At 35.0% G+C, this 24,735-nt stretch overlaps 4 protein-coding genes across 8 annotated transcripts in view; 3 read left to right on the forward strand and 1 right to left on the reverse strand.

The window, feature by feature from the left end:
* The first annotated feature begins 837 nt into the window (after positions 1 to 837).
* Positions 838 to 3,663, forward strand: psenen (presenilin enhancer, gamma-secretase subunit). The gene is made up of 4 exons (XM_016503595.1): positions 838 to 1,011; positions 1,406 to 1,477; positions 1,567 to 1,671; positions 2,971 to 3,663. Exons 2-4 carry the CDS (start codon positions 1,417 to 1,419, stop codon positions 3,108 to 3,110), a joined length of 306 nt encoding a protein of 101 aa, XP_016359081.1. The 5' UTR covers positions 838 to 1,011; positions 1,406 to 1,416; the 3' UTR covers positions 3,111 to 3,663.
* A 3,352-nt stretch (positions 3,664 to 7,015) lies between these two features.
* On the forward strand, positions 7,016 to 8,492 carry LOC107701566 (alpha-crystallin A chain-like). The gene is made up of 3 exons (XM_016503611.1): positions 7,016 to 7,323; positions 7,807 to 7,929; positions 8,079 to 8,492. The coding sequence occupies exons 1-3, from the start codon at positions 7,165 to 7,167 to the stop codon at positions 8,244 to 8,246; spliced, it is 450 nt and encodes a 149-aa protein (XP_016359097.1). The 5' UTR covers positions 7,016 to 7,164; the 3' UTR covers positions 8,247 to 8,492.
* Positions 8,293 to 19,479, reverse strand: LOC107701565 (proline and serine-rich protein 3-like). 4 transcript variants are annotated; one of them, XM_016503608.1, is made up of 14 exons: positions 19,425 to 19,479; positions 19,086 to 19,177; positions 18,890 to 18,998; positions 18,162 to 18,454; positions 16,177 to 16,331; positions 15,935 to 16,050; positions 14,555 to 14,640; positions 13,802 to 13,935; positions 13,285 to 13,493; positions 11,876 to 12,357; positions 10,818 to 11,007; positions 10,007 to 10,181; positions 9,101 to 9,182; positions 8,293 to 8,983 (listed from the first exon to the last, which is right to left on the reverse strand). In XM_016503608.1, the coding sequence occupies exons 2-14, from the start codon at positions 19,094 to 19,096 to the stop codon at positions 8,953 to 8,955; spliced, it is 2,073 nt and encodes a 690-aa protein (XP_016359094.1). In that variant the 5' UTR covers positions 19,097 to 19,177; positions 19,425 to 19,479; the 3' UTR covers positions 8,293 to 8,952. The 4 variants fall into 4 exon arrangements, with proteins under 4 accessions (XP_016359094.1, XP_016359095.1, XP_016359092.1 ...); XM_016503609.1 differs by having other exon boundaries at positions 13,802 to 13,899; positions 18,890 to 19,001; XM_016503606.1 differs by having other exon boundaries at positions 18,890 to 19,001.
* Positions 19,480 to 19,595: 116 nt separating this feature from the next.
* Positions 19,596 to 24,735, forward strand: part of LOC107701558 (protein lin-37 homolog) — a 6,794-nt gene continuing 1,654 nt past the window's right edge. The window contains exons 1-7 of one of the 2 annotated variants that reach the window (XM_016503597.1): positions 19,596 to 19,691; positions 20,678 to 20,732; positions 20,819 to 20,885; positions 22,181 to 22,231; positions 22,388 to 22,417; positions 23,266 to 23,351; positions 23,873 to 24,030. In XM_016503597.1, the coding sequence (XP_016359083.1) occupies positions 20,699 to 20,732; positions 20,819 to 20,885; positions 22,181 to 22,231; positions 22,388 to 22,417; positions 23,266 to 23,351; positions 23,873 to 24,030 (426 nt within the window). In that variant the 5' untranslated portion in view covers positions 19,596 to 19,691; positions 20,678 to 20,698. Of the gene's footprint in view, positions 19,692 to 20,676; positions 20,733 to 20,818; positions 20,886 to 22,180; positions 22,232 to 22,387; positions 22,418 to 23,265; positions 23,352 to 23,872; positions 24,031 to 24,735 lie in introns of both variants that reach the window. The other variant, XM_016503596.1, reaches the window with a different exon arrangement.

Raw genomic sequence — 24,735 nt, forward strand, 5'->3', positions numbered from 1 at the left:
TAAATATATATATATATATATATATATATATATATATAATTTTAAATAATGTCAAAATATATAATAGAATACATTTTAAGTGTCATTCATAAACACGTTTCATTTATTCATTTAATACTTAATATATTTATAATTATTAATAAATATTAGGTATTATTTATTAAATAATAATTATTGAAAAAATATTTATGGTTCTAGAGGTCAGCAGTAAAGCATTGTTTTAGTGTTGCATAACAATGTCATTATAATTGATTTATTCATTTGTTTTGACATTACAGTGATTTAACCCCTTTCAGCAGACAAACTGTTGAAAGACAGATGGATGAAGGCTCCAATGTGAGCCTTCATGCATCTCCGTATTGTATCAGAATCTTTTTTCCCCCTTAATGTACATGTAATCTTTTAACATTTAGCAAAATAATTATTATTCATGGATTTTGAGTATTTTCATGATCATTAAGTACTTTGTTCATGCACCCTGGCATTATTTTAAGGCAAAAATAAATAATATACCATTTCACTTTTAAATACTATTTAAATATGGAATTAGTCATATGATTAAAATAATTGTATTATTATCATTTATATCATAGCAGTATTTGTGTTGACTTTAATTTATGCTGATTTAAAAATTATTGAACTGTACAGCAAAACTGCCAAAATAAATACTGGGAAAATAAAGGCAATAAAAAAAAGATAATTTGTGGTGAACTGTAATGTAAACAATAGCTTTTAAGCTTTTATTTGTTTATTTAGAATTTGGAGTAAAACTGTGGTTTTTTGACATTCACCCATTACGCTATAAGACCAAAGGGTTAAAAGGGACCCATGACGAACACCGGTCTCGCGTTCTTAACGCCTGTAACCTGAAAACTCCATTACCCATCATGCACCGCCGTGCAGTGACGTCACGCCTTAGTTTTCATCAGGAAGCGGAACCATAAAAGTTGTTTCTCCCTCGCCTTTGTTGTGTTAAACCCTCCGTTTTCTCGTCTGAGCTCGGCTTACAAGGTATCCACCTTCCTTTACTACAACAAACAATCTGTGTAAGGTTTTAGAGCAGACGGTCTGCCGTATGCGACCAGTTATTGTTCGCTCGCAGTCCAGTAATGTTGTTTTGACTGAGGGGTTGATTAGAAGGATTTTCATCTTATTGCTCCAATCATTTACACTGTTTTTGAAGCAGTGGTATCATTTTATTTCTGACTAGATGATTTGATTATGTGACAAAGCTGTGATGGCGGTTTTAATGCATGATTACAGTAAACCCAATTTCCTATGTAACGTTAGCAATCATGTATTATGGCAGTACTGTTTTGTGTAAGCAGATGGCAGCAATGTTGCAGCATATTGATCAGTTCAGTTGGATACCTGTGGATGGATTTATCAAGGCTTTTCTTTATAGGAAACTCCACAATGAACCTCGAACGGATGCCCAATGAAGAGAAGCTTAGCCTCTGCAGGAGATACTATTTAGGTATGTTGTGACAATGACATATCATGACACCCTGCGATGTGTTTTCTGTACATGTATTGTTGTTTTCATTGTGCTGATTTGTTCCTCAGGTGGCTTTGCATTCCTCCCCTTTCTCTGGCTGGTAAATGTGCTGTGGTTTTTCAAAGAGGCCTTTTTAAATCCTGCATACACAGAACAGCCACAGATTAAATCATGTGAGTATGTGACGGAATACATGTAACAATGTGTGTTCTACCACAATTCTTCCTTGCAGCTCTTCCCACAATCTGGTTTAAAATGTTAAAAGAATCTGCCTACACAGACTCAATTCTAATTCAGAGTCAGTGTACGCCAGTATTCAGATAATAAAGTCTTCATTGGCATTTAATATGCACAAACGTACGGAGGATATTTACATAGCAGCTCCAAACAGGCCGATAGATGCTGTTCCCTCGCTGGAATTCTTGAGCCGCTTTTGTGTAAACTAAAGTGTGGCTCATGATACTTTTATGGGCAAGAAACACTTTAAGGAATTCCATGTGTTTATCAGTCAGCTGTATTAAAAACAATGCTATATTTAAGTTGTAAGGTTTATGAAGTCATGAAAAAATCATTATGAAGAAGAAAATCATCATTAAAACAGTATTTTTTTAAGCCAAAACAATAAGTACCATTATTCTGCTATAAATTATATTTCCTAATATGCAAACTAAGATTAATAGTTGGCATCTATGGATAGTTTGCAATGTATTACACAGATTATATATTGTATTTGTGCGTTCTAGTTAGTTAACCCTGTAAAGCCAGTCATGTGAAATAATAGTCAAAAAATATATATTTTTAAATAAATGCAAAGTTATTGAATCTTTTAGACTAAATAAAAAAAAAAAAGCATGATGATTTGATACATCAGGCTTTTGTGGAGCATATAGTATAATCAAGTGAGAATATGGAGCTCACACTTGACTAGGAAAAAAACACCTCGATTTTATTCACAGGCTAAAACGGAGTAAACAAAAAAAGCAGTTTGGAGCAGTTGCTGATATTTATATGGTCAAAAAGTAAGATGAAATTCTCATAGCTTGTGAATGCGATCTTTATAACAGTATTACAGACTACGTACATTAAATGAATATAAATATCATTCTATGTCTTCCACTAATATGTCTTAGTAAGATGATATTTAAATGTTTATTTTTATGATCAAATCTGGAAGTTTTTATTGATTTTACTAAGAAATAATGCATGGATAATCATGTAACCTTGACACAACCTGACAGTGGACATTTTTAGAATTATACTAAAAGGCCTTTTGCTCGCTGAAGAAGTATAAACTATCAATCAGACAACTGTAGGCATCTAGTAGACTGTGTACAACAGGTTTTTCAGCTTTCAAGATTTTATCATGTTCATAACTTATACATTTGCATATCTAATATGATACAGTAGACTTTACGAGTTTCAGTGCATGACGTCTAGGATGTAATGTATACTGTTTCTTCTGGCCTCCACAGACGTAAAGAAGTCAGCTATGGGGCTCATACTGTGGGTGGCCGTGCTGACGACGTGGATCACCATATTCCAGCATTTCAGAGCACGGTGGGGTGAGGTGGGAGATTACCTCTCCTTCACCATTCCCCTCGGCACAGCCTGATCAGGTCTGCTGCTTCACAATACCTCTGTTTTATTTCTCTCTCTCTCTCTCTCTCTCTCTCTCTCTGTTTTTCTCCTCCCATCGACAAGATGCTCCTTGGCTAATTTTACCACTATCGTCGCATAGAAGATAAACTGGATCTGTCTGGGAGTTGTGGTATTTTGTGAACTGATGAAATCGTTGTTGATTGAGTGAGATAATATGGACACGGATGCACCATGCTGAAGCACAAGAGTTCATTTCCAGAACTACTACTACTTCCTATTTGAGATCACACATTCATATTAGTAACTCTGACCTCTGTCAATGCATTGAAAAGAATGTATGACAAAAATAATCTCCGGACCAGTCAGGTCCATCCTAAATAAAGTCTTTGAACTGTATTTTGGCAGTTGATATGATATGTAATATTATTATTCTCAAAGAAAAAGGCCATTCATTTTTTTCTGCTATATTTTAATAATTTTGATGGACAGTAAAAACCACATATTTTGTCCATAAATATAGAATTGTGTTTTGCACAATTTCAAATAAAATCTGAAAATACTCTGCATTGCCATTGTCTTCATCATGAACTGTGAAATACAGAAACATATGGGAATGAACTATTTGAATAAAATATTAATATATTAAATACAAAAAAGGTCTTTTCAAGGCTATTTCAAGTTAAGAAGAAGAGGGAAAGTTTTATCTCTTAAAAAAATATTTTTATTTATTTAGTCCAATGGAGATTTTTGGGATTAACAAACAAAATATGTTAAAATGAACTATTTTAATATAAGTATGTTATATAATATAAAATAAAAAGTAAAAAAATCATTTAAAAAAATTAATGTGGTAACACTTCAGAATGGGGAACACATTCACTGATAAGAGTTTTCCCTCAATAAACTCCTAATTTGCTGCTTATTAATAGTCAGTAAGGTATTTGTTAAGTTTAGGTATGGGGTGGATTAAAGGAACACTCCACTATTTGTGAAAATAGGCTCATTTTCCAACTCCCCTAGAGTTAAACAGTTGAGTTTTACCGTTTTTGAATCCATTCAGCCGATCTCCGGGTCTGGCGGTAGCACTTCTCGCTTAGCTTAGCATAGATCATTGAATCTGATTAGACCATTAGCATCTCACTCAAAAATGAAGAGAATTCTATATTTTTACTATTTATATAATAAGGAACTTTGCTGCGGTACCATGGGTGCAGCAGGCGCAATGATATTACGCAGCACCTGAAAATAGGCTTATTGGAAGTTACCTAGCTGGGACTATTTTCAGGCGCTGCGTAATACGCAGCAAAGTTCCTTGATTATTACACCGGAATGAGAGTATAGTTCCTAGCCATATCAGCTTAGAAAATCGCAACTTTTCATTTTCCGTCAGTCTTAGTACACGATGTAACTACAGAAGAGTCAAGTTTTAAATAGGAAAAATATAGAAACTCTTTGGTCATTTTTGAGCGAGATGCTAACGGTCTAATCAGATTCAATGATCTATGCTAAGCTAAGCTAAAAGTGCTACCACCAGACCCGGAGATTGGCTGAATGGATTCGAAAACGATAAAACTCAACTCTTTAACTCTAGGGGAGTTGGAAAATTAGCCTATTTTCAAAAATAGTGGAGTGTTCCTTTAAGGGATCAAAATTATGCTCATGCAGAATAAGACATTAATATGTGCTTTATAAGTACGAATAAACTGCCAATATGCTAATAAAATGCATGCTAATAAGCAGTTAGCTAATAGTGAGAATTGGTCCTAAAAATAAAGTGTTACCATTCATGTTTATTTATTTAGTCCATTGGTGTGAGAGAAAATTGAGTTTTGGGGTACTAACAAGTATTTTAACTGTTAAAAAAGCTTTACTTTTGTATTATTATTATTTTTTTTTATAATTTTGATTTACGTTTTATAAATATGTTTATTAGCGTGATGGAACAGGGAGATTTTTGGCATTGACAAGCAAACGTTTTTACTTGTACTTATTTGTGTGGATGCAGCATATAGGAATATGAATGTTAGAGAAAAAAATATTGATCTTGTTTATGTCAGGCTATGATATTATATAGATGATGACGCCATCTACTTTAAACGGTATATTTTTAATTGAATTATAATCATTGTGCATGCAGCTTTCAGCACCTCATTAATTGAGAAACTACATGGAATATTTGAACTTTAAAAAATGCACATCACGCTGTAAGAAATAAGTGTAAAACAAAACATTATACAAATGTATATTTTTAACCTTAAGAGTGTTGTGTATTTGTCAGCCATTTTTAGAGCTTGTTGTGAATGGAAAACAAAAGCATCTAAAAGCCAACAGGGTTCTAGAAAAATCCTCGATTGACGAGTTCCCTTGTTCTCTTGCTTACTAACCAACAGCCTGCAATCAATTTAAACCCGCTGCATACCAGACTCTATAATATCGACGCACGAAGCCTCTGTCCCACGTGTAACCCCTTACAGGCGCCTATTATGAAATTTGATCCAACTTTTGAGCACATGCTAAGCCCATCGTGGATCTTCATGGGTGCTGTTTTTAGTCGCCTATAGCCAGCTCATAGACAGAAATTTCTGCTTACCAGCGGATGGCAACAGCAGAAGGACATGTTATCCTCAGCCCCAATGACTTGCAGTTCTGCCAATCCATTGGTCATGTTTTAAATCCAAGGGCCAGGACCTGTATTTTTTGAGTCGTAAGCCACGTGTGGTCGTTAGACAGCTGATTCTTTAGAAGTTATTCTGCTGTTGGAGGTCAGCAGTAGGACAATGTGCTTCGTGTGCTATAAAAATGTCATTACGAATCCCATCATTCCTTTGACAGGACATTTCACTGATTTAAAACTTTCGAACAGACATGTCAAAATGTGTAGATTTGTCACCTTCTTACTGGAAGACATCTCTCATACTCTATCAGGCCCTTTCCATCATTAGCTCAGGACTTTTTATTTAGATGTGTTTACGGTCTAGGTTTTGCGTTATGCAATGGCATTAAACATTCTACTTGACAGACCAATAGAAATATGGCATCATGCATTTCTTAATGCCTACCAACCACATTTCTCAATAACACTAAGATAGAAAAAACCAATGACTGGCAACGGGTGTGCTTGTTCAATATTGCAAAATACTACAATTTCAGGCTCTGAAACAGGCATGAGCTTGATCGAGTTAATGAATAAACGTAATATTAAATACACTATAATTGCATGTTTTATTTTACTAAAAGCAGACAATAAACCAAAGATGAAGCAATTTTCACAAGGGCTTTAGGTCCCTATGTCAGGAACCATAAGATAACCAAAACCTCACACAAAAGAAGTGTTATCTACAGCAGAGGTTTTGTTATTTATATATATTTATATTATATATACAGTATATATATATATATATATATATATATATATGTGTGTGTGTGTGTGTGTATATTGTAATGTGGAAAAAGTATATATAATTTACTTTGTGAATGTCCGCACGTGCTGTGTCATGTGGATAAATATGACCAGAGCGGTTTGCACTTTTTCCAATTTATTTATAGCTGGATGCCTAATCATGACACACACACAACCAGTTGCACATTCAGTTATTGAAAGTCACTCTTTGCTTAATATAAAATAGCCGAGGTGGTGACAGGGATTGGGACCATTTGAATGGGGACCATCGTGTTCCTCATTGAATTATTACATAAGGGGATGCTTTCATTATGGGAATAAAGGGAGGGGTTAAATCCCACTCCTGTCACTGGCATTCCATAACAACAAATGCAGCCTTGATAACGCTTTTGGCATCGTGCTCCATGATTAAGTATCTCAGATCTCTGACAGCACCATCAGTCCACTTACTTATGGAATTTGTTTAGAGGAAGGGCTCATGTAAAGGGGCGGTGTTTTCTTCAGTCTATTTAAACCTCCTACTAACCTGGAGAGCAACAATTTTCCTGCTTTCTGTTGCGTAACAGGATAGACTCTCATCAAAATAACCAACTAGTCATACACTCTGAATTTTCTGAAGCTGTATTAGTCTATTTGGTGGTTACTTTTACACATTCATCCCAGAAGAATGGACTTCGACTTGCCTCCTTCTCTCCCGGTGAGCGGTATCCCATGGGAAAGGGTTCTCCCACCCTTATTCCCCCGGTGTACCGGGACAATTGGACCTTATTCATGGATGCCGACCGAACTTTTAATCCCAGTTTCCGAGCACACCGGAGCAGCACAGGTGGAGTAATACATTTTATTAAAAAAATTCTCTGTTGTGACTTGTCACTATAAAATGCTATATTTTTTATAATAAAAAAAATATTATTTTATTAATCTAAATGACGAAAAATCTCTTAGTTCTAGTTTTACAGTGGTAACAGTACATGTACATACTATGGAAAATACATTTTTTCAGTATAACAAATTTACTGCCTTTTAAAATAATTATAAATTAAATATTTAAATGATTAAATTATAATTACTTGATATGAAGAATTAGTAGCAAGTGCATAAGAACAAATAGTAATCATGAAAATATAAAGCTAAATAAATTCTATAAAATCTATTAAATATTTAATAAATAAAAATGATATTTTAGGCATAGAACAACATACATAATAATGACCAATAAAAAAAAGTTAATAAATCTTAAATTCTCTCTGTAGCAGAGTTAGAAATGGATTATGTACTGGAAAATTTATTAAATTCATTTTCTCTACAGGTTACCTGTGATCATAATGGATTTACTGTGCAGGTTGATGTGAAACATTTCAGTCCCGAGGACCTGCTGGTTAAAGTTGTTGGAGATTATGTTGTGGTTGAGGGAAAACATGAACAAAAAAAGGTGACACCCAATGGCTTCTTCTTTCTAATGCTGACTCCTGTATTAATGTGCATTAGGATTAGCAGATGTGAAACCTGCTAAAACACTTTGTACTGGACATCTGAGACCTGACGTTTAACAGCATGATATACGTGCTTGTTCAATCCTAGGATGGTTCGGGACTGGTGACACGTCAGTTTAACCGGCGATACCGGATCCCAAATGGAGTGGACATCATGGCACTGGAATCAGCCATATCAACAGAAGGCATGCTAGTAATCTCAGCACCTCTGACACAAGGAGACAATTCCAGACTGTTAAATCACAGCAGACCATGATGTGCACACACACACAGTTTCCTCCACACTCATGTTTAGATATTCATTTTTTTGCTCTTCTTCACTGTTTTAGTTCTTGACATGTTAATGCAAGGCGCTTAAAATTCCCATCCTCTGGGTTTCTCATGTAAGGCAATGGTAAAGACCAAAACAGACTGGCTTCCTCTCACTCCCCCTTGTGGCGGTGGACTACTCAACTCAGATGCCAACTCCAAACATACTTGATTTCAAGCCAACAAGAAGATCGTATCACATTTTCTTCACACTTGCTGTCAGTTTAGCATACAGCCTGTAAGAGCGACACATTTGTCCTCGCGTTAACAGGGTCTCCTCTCCCAAACCCACAGTCATACTGAAACTGAATTTAGTATGGGAACCATTCAGAAATGACTTATTTTTGTGTTGTATCACACTTGCTTATTCACAAAATTGCACTGATTATTCAGTTAATCTTAATAGGTTATGTTAGGATTGTACATATTTTTACAAAATGACATAATTATGTAAGTGTTCATTTAGTTCTAATATTTGTGTGATGTACAGATTGAATATCAATAAACATAATGAAACACCCTTGTTTATTTGCAAAGGTCTTTATTTAGAAATACAGTCATACATGTTTGAATCCACAATATAAAATGGCATAAATAATTAGTAGCAAAAATAAACATGATAATGTGAAATGTATCGCATCATAACAGGTGCTTCATAGCTGCTGGAGCATCTTATCAACCTCACTGGAAAATAAAAAAAATGAAAAACTGATCAAGCAAAAAGTCTAACTCGCATAGAGATTTGTGTGAAATATATATATATGTATATATGTCGTTAACAGATAAACTAGATATTCTCACCAAAGTTGTTCCTTCACCCATTTCCTCTGCTGTCTGAGGACTTGCAACAAAGGATCGTCTTCGAACTTCTGCCCATCTGAGTCTGTATGTAAGTTTGTGGTATCAGGATAAGGGGAAGAAAAAAAAATGTTTCCTTACCATTACCATTCAAAAGTTTGGGGTCAGTAAGATTTATTGTAAATTAATACATTTTTTTAATGCAACAATGCATTAAATTTACCAGAAGTGACAGTAAAGATTTTTACTTTGTTACAATTTTTTATTACAAATAAAGGCTGTGTTTTGAACATTACATTCAACCAAATCTGGAAGATTCAGCTTTTATATAACAGGAACAAATGACATTAAACATATATATTCAAACAGAAAACAGTTCATTTTAAAACTGTAATAATATTTCACAATATTACTGTTTTTACTGTATTTCTGACAAATAAATGCATCCTTGGTGAGAGATTTCTTTCAAAAACATTTTTAAAAATCTTACCAAACTCAAAACAGATTTAAAAAAGGTTGTTTCTAGTAAAATAGTGAGGTGAGGTGACGTGACATGTGGCCAAGTATGGTGACCCATACTCGGAATTAGTGCTCTGCATTTACCCATCCACCATTAGGCCACGACTTCCCCACCAAATAAAATAACATAAATAATATGTAACATATTTAGTTAGTAATAAAACAAATGTTTTGAAAAAAAAAAAGACATGTACAATATATACAATTTGTATAACTTCCATCTATATTAATGGTAACATGCATTCTATTGTTCTAAGCACACTCTAAAGGGTCAATCCTGCTATTTATAACAGGCTCAGGCTAAAACACTTGACCCTCACGTGACCTGTTAAAAACACATCATCAGACAGTTTTACAGCTAGTTTGAATGAATGCATGAGGCCTTCTTACCTTCTGCATCCTGCATGAGCTGACCTATGACCTCCAAGGGTTGCTGCACACCGGAACAAGAGGCCACAGGGGATTGTGGGGGTGGAGGTGGGGTATATACTGGGGAATCTGAAGAACTTGGAGTCTTGCACTGGCTTGGTGAGTCTGTACCAGCAAAAAGCACCTCAGAGACAACCTGTCAATTTCAAGGACAGCGTTTACTTTCTTCTGTTCTGATGAATCACAAGTAAAAAAAATTTTTTAATGTTTTTGAAATAAGTCTCTTACGCTCATCAAGGTTGCACTTATTTGATCAAAGATACAGTAAAAACAAAAATATTGTGAAATATTATTACATTTTAAAATACCTGTTTTCTATTTGAATATATTTTAAACTGTAATTCATCCCTGTAATGCAAATCTGAAGTTTCAGCATCATTACTCCAGTTTTCAGTGTCACATGATTCTTCAGAAATCATTCTAAAATGCTGATTTGCTGCTCAAGAAACATTTCTTATTATTATCAATGTTGAAAACATTTGTGCTGCTTAATATTTTGTGGAAATCATTATACATGTTTTCAGGATTCTTTAATGAACAGGAACTTCAAAAGAATAGCATTTATTTGTAATAAATTGTAATAAACTGTAACAATGTAAAAGTATTTTCTGTCACTTTTCATTGATTTAATGCATCCTTGCTGAATAAAAGCATTGATTTTTAAAAAAAAGCGATATAGGTGCCATTTTAAATGAATAATTAAATTAATTTACTAACTTGGGGTTCAACAGCTTCAGAAACTTGTAATGCATCATAAAATAAACTCACAAACCTGTCCCAGAGCATTGTGTATAGGTGAGGGTGGTGGTGCTTGATTTCCAGACCGTCCTCCTCGTGTCGACCTTTGACCCTCTTCCTGCCACCTACTGTTTCCACTCAGCTCCTCAGGTTTGCGACTGACCTCTTCATGAACCCTGGCATACCTGACCCTCATTGCACTGCTCCCTCGCTCGCCACCATGTCTACACATTACACGGAAGTGACTTAAACTGTAATTCGTCAACTGGCCGCTAGAGGCTGGCTGCACTAATTTTGCCCTTCATGACAACTGTGAGGTGGGTGAATCTTTTTATAACTCATCTGTTTAAATTATATTAAGCCTTAAAGTTCTACATAATTAAGGGTGTGGCCACTTGAGTGACAGGTGGATTGCACTGCTGTCACCACCGTCGAGCTAGGTGGGCGTGGTTTCAGCAACCAGCTCCCGCCTCTTTGCCCATTTTCAATTTCATGATCCAATTTTACTGTGTGAGGAAAAAGAGTGATATTAAACAAAACACTTTAAATATTGAATAATTTTTGCAGAACTGTTAAATCGATAGCTATCAACAGAACAAAATAAATCACAATTAATCTTATAATCAGGGGTGCACATAAGTGGTCCGCAGGTCCGCATACGTGACCAAAATAAAAAATGCGCTGTATAAATAAGTTCTGACAGCGCGTTTGTGTACCGACATGGATGACAGCTGTTAATGCACAATTACCATTTAGATCGACAAACTGTACTGTATAAGATTTCTATTCAAATTGAAAGCACAAATCTAGGCTACCCACTGCCGTTTTCAAAGCACAATGCAAAACTGTGACATTTCATCAAGCGGCAACCTCCCGCTCTTTTATTCACACGGAAGTGAATAAAACTGCAACCGCCTCTTTGCCCATTTTCAATTATCCGGGAGTGACGCGCGGTGACGCACTGCCACTTTGAGCTTCAAAAACGTTCTTTAGAATCCTACGGGTGACGTCATGGACACTACGTCCATGTTTTTTTACAGTCTATGGTTTGGTCAAAGTCTGATTTGGACAATAATGAAAAACATAAATTACCGTTCAGATGTTTTCTTTTGGCGTAAAGGTGCAATCTTCTTCTCCTGTCTCTCATTTTCAGTCTTTTCTTTGCCTGTTGTGTCTTTCTTACGATGAGGGGCTGGCCACCGCTCCTCTGTGCTATCAGAAGTCTGTGGAGATGGAGAAGAGGACCTCTGTGTTCTGCTGTGATCTGCTGTGGTCTCTGGGATGCTGACTTGTGTTCTGATTGGCTTGCGATGTTGTGGTTGGGCACAAGGGGTTTCCAGATTCTTTGTGACAGCTTTCCTGGAGGACAGTCTCTGCTGGGGAAGGGGTTTGGGTTGGATATCGGGGTCTGGTTGCTCGTGGGTCACATCGGGCCGGAGTCTGGAGATGCTGGGGCTTGACATAGGGAGAGGAGACTCAGGAACTGGAGGATCGAGGCTAGCGAGGGAGAACGGTGTGAATGAGAGGTTTGTTCTCTGATGAGGTGTGCGGTTTAAAGTGCTATAGTGTGCCTTCTAAAAGGAAACAAAGAAGAAGAATGTATTAATTAGAAATGTTCTTTGCATGAAGTAAATGTGAAAATCTAAAACTGGTGGGTCACTGTTTAGGAGAAAAAACAATGTTATATGTAAAATACAGAATGCAACTAACCTTATAACCATTTAACATTTAAAACAATTCCCATGTTTTATTGTTGATGTCATGGTAGTGCATTCAATGAAATATTATTATGGCACAAATTCATCTGATGGATGTCATTTAAAAAACACAAAGTATTTTCAGTATGAATGAGATGATATAATATCATACACAATATTTTCAAAAGATATTAATAATTAAAAATGCCATCTGTAGAATTTATTGTATTATAGTTCAAATTAGGCCAGTAAGTTTTACGAAAAAAATAAAATGTAATACTTTTATTCAGCAAGGACACATAAAATTGATCAAAAGTGACAGTAAAGACATTTACAATGTAAAAAATGTATCAGTTTCCACAAAAATATTAAACAGCACAACTGTTTTTAACATTGATAATAATAAGAAATGTTCTTGAGCATCAAATCAGCATATTAGAATGATTTCTGAAGGATCATAATCACACTGAAGACTGGAGTAATGATGCTGAAAATTCAGCTTTGCATCACAGGAATAAATTAGATTTGAAAACATATTAAAATAGAAAATAGTTATTTTAGATTACAATAATATTTCATAATACTGCTGTGCTTTACAGAATTTTTGATCAAATAAGTGCAGCCTTGCTGAGCATAAATTCTTTCAAAAGCATTAGCAAATCTTAGCGATCCCAAACTTTTGAAAATTATATTATATTATAGGATATAATTTAATATTATATTACATATTCTGAAACATTTAACTTTTGGGCACATATTAATCAAAAAGGAATAACCCTGATGTGCACTGTGGTGTTGGTTCACCTGGTTTGGTCCGACACTGTGTGATAGAGGTATATGGAGAACAGAATTGTGGGAAGGGGCCTCCTGACACCATTGTCTGGCCTGTTCCATCTTCCTTCTTAGTCGCCACTGAAACAGGATGTCATCTTCACGACAGACACCTGACCCCTCAGAACCAACCACAAGACGAGGAAAAGATGTTCCCTCGCACAAACCTGGCTCTAGAACCACTTAAAGACACAAAAACAAACAAACAAAATGCTCTAATGCACTTTTATTGCACTAATAAATACCTAGCAGTCCAAAATGGCATTTATCTCCTTTTCTGTTTGTTTTTAGTTAACGGAGAATGTTTACACAACCATTTCTGCTTTTTACCGCATTTGTGGTTAGGGGTGTGGGTACATTTTAATCTGATAAGGGTGTGTTTGTGAAATCGGAAACACAAAGATGTTCAGGAAACAATAAATAGTGTGTTTGTGTTACAAGATGTACACTAAATGTGTACACTCATTTATGTGTTACACCTGTTACTTACTGTTGGTTAAGCCCATTAAGGTGGACACGACTGGTCTTCGGACTGGCTCATCAGTGCTTACGGGGGAAGAGAAATCAGAGCAGCCCAGACCCCCAGAACTGAAAGGCACAGAGCCACTGCTGAGTGAATGCTCACTGAAAACACATAAAGATCATCTAAACTGTTCAAACCTAATGACTCTAAAGTGAAATCCCAAGGTGGAATGTGCAGTCATAATGCAATAACAAACATACTTCATAGTCATGAAGTTAAAGAAAATTCATCAACACCTAGGAACCTTTATTAAACAATCAGGAATTTAACCCTGCTATAAAGTGATTTAAATTCCTCCTAACATTTATTTTTAGTTAACACATAGGAGCATCATTACTCCAGTCTTCAGTGTCACATGATCCTTCAGAAATCATTCTAATATGCTGATTTGCTGCTCAATATATATATTTTTTTTATCAATGTTGAAAACAGTTGTGCAGCTCAAAATTTTTGTGGAAAGTGTGATACAGCATTTTTTTTTTAAATAGATTTTTTTTTTAACATTATAAATGTCATTACTGTAACTTTTGATCAATTTAATGTGTCCTTGCTGAATAAAAGTAATAAATCATGTTTGATTGTGAAACTCCCGTATAAACTTTCACACTTGAACATTCAGTCCTGACATTCAGACAGGAAGCTGACTATGCTGGTGGTCATTTATCATTGTGAAATGACATTTCCCCCCTTGAGTGAGTGTGTGTTTACAGTATGTCTCACCTCCTCTGCAGTAAACGGCTGGCCCGCTCCTGTAGCTGCAGTATCTCTGGTTCTTCTTGATCACAGTGGGATGATTCAGATAATGTCTGGAAGGAAATTTGTGGTGGACATCCATGAGATTATCAGCTACAATAATACTGTCACTAGCAATATCGGTCACTATACATGCAGTGTCATGACCGGGCACTGACATTTAATGACAGCCTGAGATATTTTCCACCAGGCACATTAAATCATCCTGAGGAGAGGACCACCAGTGACGTCCTGCAATTCAAAACAGGGGATCTGGGCCAAGGGTTGCATAAGAACTCTCTGTTGTGGGGAATTTATAAATACACAACATTTGATGCTCAACAGAGACCATTTTATATCAGCTGGTCTGATTATTTTTGAGTGAGTTCTTCTTCCTTTAATGCTGAGGCATTCTAGAGCAGTTTCCATCAACATGGAAGACAGAAAGTTAAGCAAAGTATCACAATATTGCGCCTGCTGATCTGTGCAACATGGCAACATTATAAATCAGAGGTCAATTAGTTTGTTTCATTTTGTTTATTATTAGGTATTTAGTCAGTTTATCTATTTATTATATAATAAATAAATGATAAAATCACACACACAGTTGAAAGGTTTGGGGCTCTATAGGCTGCATGTATTTGATCAAAAATACAGTAAAAACAGTAATATTGTGAAATATTATTACAATTTAAAAGAACTGATTTCTATTTTAATATATTTTAAAATGTAATTTATTTCTGTGATCAAAGCTGAATTTTCAGCATCATTACTCCAGTCTTCAGTGTCACATGATCCTTAAGAAATCATTCTAATAAGCTGAAGGAAATATTTTTTATTATCCATTCTGAAAAAAGTTGTGTATAATATACACATATATATTAATTCCGTAATATACTTAAGGAATTTTATCAGGAATCTTTTAAAAAAGTTCAAAAGAACAGAATTTACTTGGAAAAATAAACCTTTTGTAACATTGTAACCGTCTTTAATGTCACTTTTGATCAATTTAATCCTTGCTAAATAAAAGTATTGATTCTATCCAAAACAAAATCTTACTGACCCCAAACTCTAAGAACAGAAGTGTATATATTGTAAATAAAGAACCTCATGAAGGAAGATTTTCCAGCTACCACCACTAGACGGCAACAGTCAACCACCACACTGCTTAACATCCGGCATCTTGAGAAAATACATGTCTAATTCTCTCTTTTTTTTTTACTTCATGAACACAATTCAACTGCAACATATAAAAGACATACAGTAATATAACAAACTGTTAATTGTTTGTCATACTCTTTAAAATACGGTCAAAATGCATTGAGCTCTTTTAGGCAAATCAGTTGTTCAATTTTATGCAAAACTCACCAGCATGCTAAGGTCAAGCATGAGTCTAGCTGGAGACAGCGTGGTTTCATCATGCAGTGGCTTTGAGATGGTTCTCTGGGTGCTGGCGGTGCCATCGTTCATGAGATCAAGTGGTTCTATAAACAGGACATACATACACAAGAATGACTCTAATTACAAAGAAAACTGAACTGAAATACTTTATATTATCAACCCACACTGAAACATCATTATTAATGACAGATGTATTCTTCAAAGCACACCTCTGATATATTTCTCTGATGGTTGTGTTGGTGTTGAACTGGATGGAGGGGATGTGGGCATCCACCAAAACGGCTGGTCATCTTCTCCCTCAGTTGCCTGAAGGCGTCTTTCTTCTCGACTCTGTGGCTTTCCAAAGCGGAAGCGTTCAATGTACCTTGAAGGATTTAATTGCAAAAGGATGTCATATAATTAACAAGCAACAACATACCCTTTCAAGGCAAACATAAAGCTTGCATTAAATACCCTGGACCTGCTCATCTGAGAATAATGAGTCACTACATGTGGCAACATTACTTCAGCTTTCCTTTAAAGAAAGGAAGATACTGTTGATATTTCAAATGAATGGTTCACTGCGTAGCAAATGGTGAGCGAAATTACTGTATTTTAGACACCAAGGTCCACTTCCAGATGTAAATCTCAGTCACTTTTTCTTTTTACAACAGACCTACCATGGCCAAGATTTTTTTATGTATTTTAATGTACTTATTTAAAATACATTAAAAACAGTAATACTGTGAAATATAATTAGAATTTCAAATAATTGTTTTCTATTTGAAATTTTAATATGAAATGTATTCCTGTGACGTAAAGCTGAATTTTCAGCATCATTACTCCAGTCTTCAGTGTCACATGATCCTTCAGAAATCATTCTAATATGCTGATTTGCAGCTCAGGAGATATTTCTTATTTTTAAATCAATGTTGCAAACAGTTCTGCTTCTTAATATTTTTGAGAAAATCATGATAATTTTTTTTTCAGGAGTCTTTGATGAACGGAAAGTTCAAAAGAACAGTATTGGTTTGAAACAGAAATATTTTGTAACATTATAAATGTCTTTTTTTCTGTCACTTTTAGTCAATTTGATGCATCCTTGCTAAATAAAAATAATATATATTTTTTAAAGAAATCACTAACTCCAAACGTTTAAACTGTAATAATATAGTAAATAGTTGGACATGATACCATCGTTGCTTTGTTTGTTTTGAACGCCATGCCAGCTTCTGTGGTTATTTTCATTGCAAGAAAAATTTATGGCTAAATTATATCAGGTTTTTACAATTTATTTTCGCTAAAAACTGTATTTGGCTAAACTCTGTTAAAAATCTCTTCAAAAGAGTAACTGAATAATACATTTTTCCCCAATTGTAGTCCATTACTGATTAAAACTGTAGTTAGTAACGTAATCTAGGTTACTCATTTTAGGTACTGTATTCTGACTATTTTTTAGATTACTTTTTATCTACCTTGTTTTAAACATACTATTAAATGTACCGTATTGATATGAAAAAGCAAAGAGAAAGAAAATATATTCTATTTTTTAAAATCAACATCGTAAAATGTTTTAAACATTACATTATGTCAGGGTTTACCCACCTGGGCTTAATGTAAGAACTGCAGCAGGTTTGTGAGTTGATAAAAAGGTAATAATAACTAATTAAATCATAAAATATGCAAAATAAATAATTTAAACACTTAAAATTATAAATAATTTGTTTACCTGCATGTCAGTGTGACCCTTAATCAACGGCAGTGATCTGTAAACATGCGAATGTGTGTTAAATTATTGAAATATTAACTTCCTCAGAGATATTTCAAGTAAATATTTCATGTCAAAGGGTTTTGTCTGACAAAAACATGAACAAACATTAATGAAAACAGCAATGACATTACGTGCTCAAAGTCTTTCAGAATTAATAAATTATCAATGATTTACTGCCATTGTGTGAATAATATGTAATCAGTATGGCTAAATTATATCAGGTTTTTACAATTTATTTTCGCTAAAAACTGTATTTGGCTAAACTCTGTTAAAAATCTCTTCAAAAGAGTAACTGAATAATACATTTTTCCATCCTTGCTTCATGGGGTGAGTAGTTCAGATGAGCCTTGTTTACCAATTTTACATCATTCTATTGTTTTGAATCAAAAGGTTTATTTATAATCAAAAGTGATATTGCCATTAGAGAACAATGGTTTCCCTTACTTTGCAAGAACTGAGGGTTCCTTTGCCTCAATTGTCGTTGGCGCAACCATGCTTCTCATGGCTTGCATCTGAGCTTCAGAGCAGGCAGAAGTGTTAGTGTTGTCTGTAGAGCAACTCAGGTCAGTAGAAGGCCAAGACTCGGAGTAGCTCAGCTGGCGTTCAGTAGTAGGAGGGCAGAGCAGGACAATACGTGATCTTTCATGGCAGACCTGGTCCTCGGTCCTCAAAGGTGACGCCTGAGTGGGAGGATCTGAAGGACTGGGTGGCTCAGTAAACCGTACAGGACTCAAGGCCTGCAAAGTGCAATCCAAAAAAGACAACATCACCATGTGTTTTTGCAAGTTAAAGCTTTGTTTTTCCAATCTCAGCCCTTTCAATTGCTAGTTATCATTGCATTGAGACACCAATAATTTGTTAATGCAGTTTAGATAAGGACTAGCCTAGAAACTAGACAACTAGTTACTAAATAGTGCACAGTACATGAATACTATTTAAAAAATAGTATTTGATATAAAATGCACTATGCAATGGTGAACGTTTCAAGCAGAAATACTTTCCATATTGACGTTTTTGTACTTTAAAAATCAATTTGTTTAGAATTCAAGATGTGAGAACTGTGAAAGAAATGTGCAGAATTCAAAAAAACATTGAAACTGTATCCAATGCAAACCATGAAAGTCACAAAATATAAAGATACATGAAGTGCAGAGGAAAGACACTACTCTCACCAGTCTTTTTTGTTGCTTTGGGATTTTTTTGGATCTTGATGGACTGTAGTGGCTCCTGGACAAACGGGGATCCGGAGGAAATGGATTCTGTCTTGTGAAAACAGCTGCGCTGCTAAGAAATTGAAAAGTGACAAAGTGTTTCACATCAGCCTGATGTAATCAAGTTTAATCTGACAGGATTTGGCATCCAACCCACCTGGATCTCATAGCGTTCGTGCAAACCTGTTCTGCTTAATAAAAACATAGGACGCAAGTGGAGTTTCGTCATACTGTAGGATCCATGAATGTCTAAATAAAGACACGACAGTTTAACGAAACTACATTATGATCCGAATGACTGTTTCTGTGTTGCATGAGTGTATCGTAACCGTCGCGTGATTACGTTACTAAGAGATTATACGGTATTTTAGCTCACTATTAACAAGCTATACGCTATTTAAACTCTCAAAAGCAAACTATATCCGAATATAACCACAAGCTCATTGCAAATTTGTTGTTTAGTTTGATGTTTCTTAAAAAAATGATCTCCGCTTACTTTTCGAATTGTGTGACTGTGTTGTATCCTGGGATATGTAGTCCGACAACTGTTGTTTACATTGTTGTCGAAGACAGTTGACCAGCCAATAGAATTTCGTATTTTGTGATCGACAGCAAATTGAACCAATAAGAGCGCTGCGCTCTCATCCGCTGCAGCCAATGACGAGCCAGGAATCTCATTGCGCGCGGAAGAGGAATGTCGGATTGTGACAGAAGCGGCTCGTCGTCAGTCTCTCAGCGAACGGTTGAAAGGTGAATAGCGCAGGTTTGTATTTATAAAGTGTTTTCCGCTCCTAAATAATGTTAATTAAAACATTGTTATTTTTCAGGGATTTATGAAGTCGGCGAAGAGTTAATCAGGAATTTAATTGGTTTTCTAGCTAGCTAACATCAGCCGTTTATATCATTGTAGCTGATTAGCAAAATAGTACTGTCTGTTTACTTGTTTTTCATACTCCCTGTGCGTTCTCTTTTGCAAACGTTTGTACTGATTTACCGAAATTTTATATATATATTGTCAAAGGGTTTTGTCTGACAAAAACATGAACAAACATTAATGAAAACAGCAATGACATTACGTGCTCAAAGTCTTTCAGAATTAATAAATTATCAATGATTTACTGCCATTGTGTGAATAATATGTAATCAGGTAATCCATAAAAAAGTAACTGTAATCTGATTATGAGCATTATAAAATGTAATGTTCTCTAATTATGAGTACTTGATTTTTGGAATCTGATTATGTAATCCTGATTATGTACCCAGCTCTGTATATATATAATTAATATATATAGAAGATGTAATAATTATATTTGTATTGTAGATTCAGAATGTAAATCATAATTGTAAATGCAGTACACACACACACATATATATATACACAGTGGTGTGAAAAAGTGTTGGCCCCCTTCCTGATTTCTTATTTTTTTGCATGTTTGTCACACTTTAATGTTTCAGATCATCAAACAAATTTAAATATTAGTCAAAGATAACAAGTAAACACAACATGCAGTTTTTAAATGAAGGTTTTTATTATTAAGGGAAAACAAAATCCAAAACTACATGGCCCTGTGTATATATATATATATACACTGTATGTGTATGTGTGTATATATATATTTATATATATAATTTGCCCTCATAAAGATAAAAGTATATCAAACTGCAGCAAATCAACTTAATTTTACATGTTTCTTTTATATTAGTCCTATAGTAATTAATTAACACATCCTCATCTGAATAAAATTACAGGAAAAAAAATCAGGAAGTACAATGCTTCACTGTAAAATCAAGACTGAGAAAACAGGTGAGGCTGCAAACATAAGCTTCTTTTTACATTTCTGTTTTAGAATGTGGAGTGTTTTGTGGTTAAAAATAAATGTTCTTTTGCAGATGCTGGGGCTCGAAACCGCCTTGATGCAGTATTACAAGGTCTGGTTGAGAGGAGTGACAGTGAGAGGTTAGTGGATTAGTGTGTCTTGAGCTTTGAAAGCTTTAGGCTGTAACAGCGCAGCTGCAAATGGACCTCAAGCAATTAGAGCTCATTAGTGATGGGTCCACTTTAGAAGATTGTCAGTATGCCTCAATGTAATAACTTACTGTAAAATAACAGTCTATCAGAACAAGATTGATGTATGATATATAGTGTTAGTGGCACAATGATTTACTTAAACATACCATCACAAAATGGAAACTTTATTATTGCCCAGCTGAATATATAAAAAATTTGATTATTTTAAAGGGGGGTGATTCTTTTCTATACCCACTGTAGAACATCTGAGTCTCAAAGATGAGATCTTACCAAAGAGTTTCCAGTTTGCATGCAGGATTTTCCAGTACTCTTGAAAGTAGCTTCACACCTGAGTATCCTATGTCATTTCCTGACAGACTCAGATCAATCAGGTGTGAGGTGTTATTTTAAAGGGGGGTGATCCTTTTCTATAACCACTGTACATCCAGTACACTCATGTAAAAGTGATATATACTATAAATAAATAACTGTTTTATTGTTTATATATCATCACAAAATGTAAATTGTTATCGCTGCCCATCTCTAATCTTTTAAATGAGACTATAAGGCATTAAGATATTATAAATATTAACATCATGATTTTGTGTAAAGCTGCTTTGAAACAGTGTGCATTGTGAAAAGTTTCAGCATAAAATTTGTAATGCTTATTTTTAACATTTTTTATAATGAATCCCCTATAAATATCATATTTTACTCTCATTCTGTATTCTGGTAAAACTTAACAGGAATGTCACATTCACCACCTACATCCCTAACTTATTTGGAATCTGATGATTTTTTTGGATTTTTCACAGAATTAGAGGACCAAACATCTAGGACAACAGAAAGTTATTAGGAAATCTGAACAACTACGTTCTCTGAACATAATGACCATTTGTGGCGTCTCAAAGATTTTGTTTCCACTGAGCTCAGAAAAATATTTAGTGTACTATTGATTAATAGCTTTGTTTGTTACAATCCATTTATATTTCAGCTGTGTGAATAATTGCCACCCTGATGGTCTGAGATTATTTACTGCTACGTTTCTGGAAATACTCTCTTGTTTCTCATGTTTTTCAGTAATGCTTTAATTTGTTTCCTGAAAACCTTTCAAAGTATCCAAATAAATAACAATTCAGGAAAAGAATACTGGCAAGAAATTACTTTTATATAGTAGAGCAGTTGTTTGGGGAAAATTGGCATTTGTATAATCCTTTGTGCTCTTTCTTCCTTTTCCTGCATAGAGAGCAGAATGAAGAGGATTCTGGGAAAATTGTGGCAGACTCTTTGAGCAAGTATGCACATACAATATTTTCATATGAGTGATATAAACATTGTCTTCTCTTGACCAGGAAAAAGGTTTAAGATGTAAAATGATTAAGACTTATTTAACAGTCATATGTAATGCACATGAAATGTTTTATTTTTGCTTTCTTTTCTCTGTTTTATAGGGATTTGTCACCTTCTTCTGCAGGGAAAAGGCAAGCAGAATCTTCTCTGACCTTTATTTTAAAGGAATAGTTCACCTAAAAATAAACAGTTGCTGAACATTTACTCAAGCCACCCAAGATGTAGATGAGTTTGTTTCTTCATCGGAACAGACTTAGGGAAATTTAGCATTACATCACTTGCTCACCAATGGATCCTCTGCAGTGAATGGGTGCCGTCAAAATGAGAGTCCAAACAGTAATTGACACAACTCCAATCCATTAATTAACGTCTCGTGACATGAAAGGCTGCGTGTTTGTAAGAAACAAATCCAACATTAAGACATTTTTTAACTTCAAAAAGTTCTCCATCCATAATAGCGTTTTCTCCAGAGAAAAGTCTGAGAAATATGCACAGATCAACGTTAAACAAATATGCTGGTGGATTATATTTTATTTATTATGGATTATGGTCTCGTATTTTGGCCAGAAGCAATGCTTTATAATTAAAACGTCTTGATGATGGATTCGTTTATTATAAATATGCAGCTTTTCACTTCACAAGACATTAACTGCTGGACTGGAGTGGATTACTTGTGGATTATTGTGATGTTTTTCTCAGCTGTTTGGACTCTCATTCTGACGGCACCCATTCACTACAGAGGATCCATTGCTGAGTAAGTGATGCAATGCTAACTTTCTCCAAATCTGAAAAATCATTGCAAATATATCATAATTATTCATTATGTCAACTAGCCTTACTACATTACTTCACTTATTAATTCTCTTTAACATTCGAAGTGTGCTTTGTAAATATTTACAATAGTAATTCTAACAAAACAGCCAATATTTATTCCTAAATGGAAGAGTTTGCTTTAAGAGCCTCTTTCTGCCTTTCACAGACCATCATCACGATTTCCACAGCACAGAAGGAAGAAGCGTAAAGAGATGGATGACGGTCTGGCAGACACCAACCAGAACAAACAAAGTAAGAGCTAGATCCCGAAAGCCACAGTTTTTTACGCCTTGTATGCCTCTCCCATTTCGGAAAATTAACACCCAGCACCAGCCAAATTTGGTTATTTTGTTTTCACAGTGGCAGGTAATTTTATTTTATCTACTATCAGCTACTGTGGCTGGCAGCTACTTACATTGGTCTTTGTTTTATTTTAAAATTGTGTGTATTTAATAACCAAGTAAGGGAAAGCGCAAATAGTTATGTATACTTTGAATTTAGGTCAATTTGAAATGAATGGCACGAAGTGCAGAATTTGAATTCTCCCTGTGTTTAAAAGCAATTTTATATCTGACAGATAAGTAAAATGTTTGATCATTTCTGAGAAACACCATTGGGTTTTCATATCATTCAGCATGTGTGGTGATTGAGGGAGTTTTTTTTTTTCAAGCCAAGGTTTAGAGAAATAAATAGAAGGGGTTTTTTTAAGTCTTGATCTCATAAGACCCATTTCCTGTTTTCTTACGTGCTCCACGTCTCATCTTCTCCATCAGATGCTTATGTTATCAAGTTATTTGACCGCAGTGTGGACTTGGCTCAGTTCAGCACCACCACGCCACTCTATCCCATTTGTCGGGCGTGGATGAGAAATAACCCATCAATGCGAGAGAGAACGGAGCCCAGCCCCCCTCACAGCTCTGGGGAGGACGAGGTCACACCCAGCATTCACTTTGCAATAATTTTAAATACTCATTCCGTTCAGATCGTTGAACTACTCAGAATAACACAGTTGTTTCACAGTCTATATAACTGCACTTGGAAATCTAGTGTTGATTTTCAAAGATGGACGTGTTCCAAGTTAAACACAAGATAAACAGAAAATGACAAACGAAAACATGCTTCTAGTAATGTACTTAAAATGGAAGTCAGGTTGGCCACTATTCTATTTTTGTTAGAGCACAGCACATACATTGTGCATTAAAATGTTATTTGTTTAAAATGTTTACAGTTTTCTAAATAACATTTTGGAAGTGGGACTATTTTTGTTGGTGGATGAGCCTCTGTTTATATCATTCTGGCAATGAAATTCCTTGTAACCCACAGAGTTCCCACAGTCCTAGAAATACCAGGGATTACCAGTGTGATTTCCAGACCTGGAATAGTCATTTAAATTTCTACAGTCAATATGCATTTTTGTAGAGAGGCTCAGTGGTTCTTCAGGTAGATCTCTAACTAGAACTAATTATCATGGGATCAAATGACTTGAAAAGTCAAGTGTGGGACCCCTGATGTAAACAGATAGTTATGTCAAGAACCCTTACATGTGTTTATTTTAATGTTTATTCCAGTGCTTGTTGCACTATAGACCAGGCTTATTAAAGTTGACTAGAACAACAACAATTAAATGTAAACCATT

The sequence above is a fragment of the Sinocyclocheilus anshuiensis genome, unplaced genomic scaffold (assembly GCF_001515605.1).
Source record: "Sinocyclocheilus anshuiensis isolate Anshui unplaced genomic scaffold, SAMN03320099.WGS_v1.1 scaffold2874, whole genome shotgun sequence".
NCBI classification, from domain to species: domain Eukaryota; kingdom Metazoa; phylum Chordata; class Actinopteri; order Cypriniformes; family Cyprinidae; genus Sinocyclocheilus; species Sinocyclocheilus anshuiensis.

Coding starts and splice junctions, on each gene's coding strand:
- psenen (XM_016503595.1), top strand. CDS start 1,417: ATGAACCTCGAACGGATGCCCAATGAAGAGAAGCTTAGCCTCTGCAGG. Junction 1,478..1,566: donor CTGCAGGAGATACTATTTAG/GTATGTTGTGAC, acceptor TTTGTTCCTCAG/GTGGCTTTGCATTCCTCCCC. Junction 1,672..2,970: donor ACAGCCACAGATTAAATCAT/GTGAGTATGTGA, acceptor TGGCCTCCACAG/ACGTAAAGAAGTCAGCTATG.
- LOC107701566 (XM_016503611.1), top strand. CDS start 7,165: ATGGACTTCGACTTGCCTCCTTCTCTCCCGGTGAGCGGTATCCCATGG. Junction 7,324..7,806: donor AGCACACCGGAGCAGCACAG/GTGGAGTAATAC, acceptor TTTTCTCTACAG/GTTACCTGTGATCATAATGG. Junction 7,930..8,078: donor GAAAACATGAACAAAAAAAG/GTGACACCCAAT, acceptor GTTCAATCCTAG/GATGGTTCGGGACTGGTGAC.
- LOC107701565 (XM_016503606.1), bottom strand. Junction 18,455..18,889: donor CAAAGCAACAAAAAAGACTG/GTGAGAGTAGTG, acceptor TGCACTTTGCAG/GCCTTGAGTCCTGTACGGTT. Junction 11,008..11,875: donor CAAAAGAAAACATCTGAACG/GTAATTTATGTT, acceptor TGTAATGTGTAG/ACATGGTGGCGAGCGAGGGA.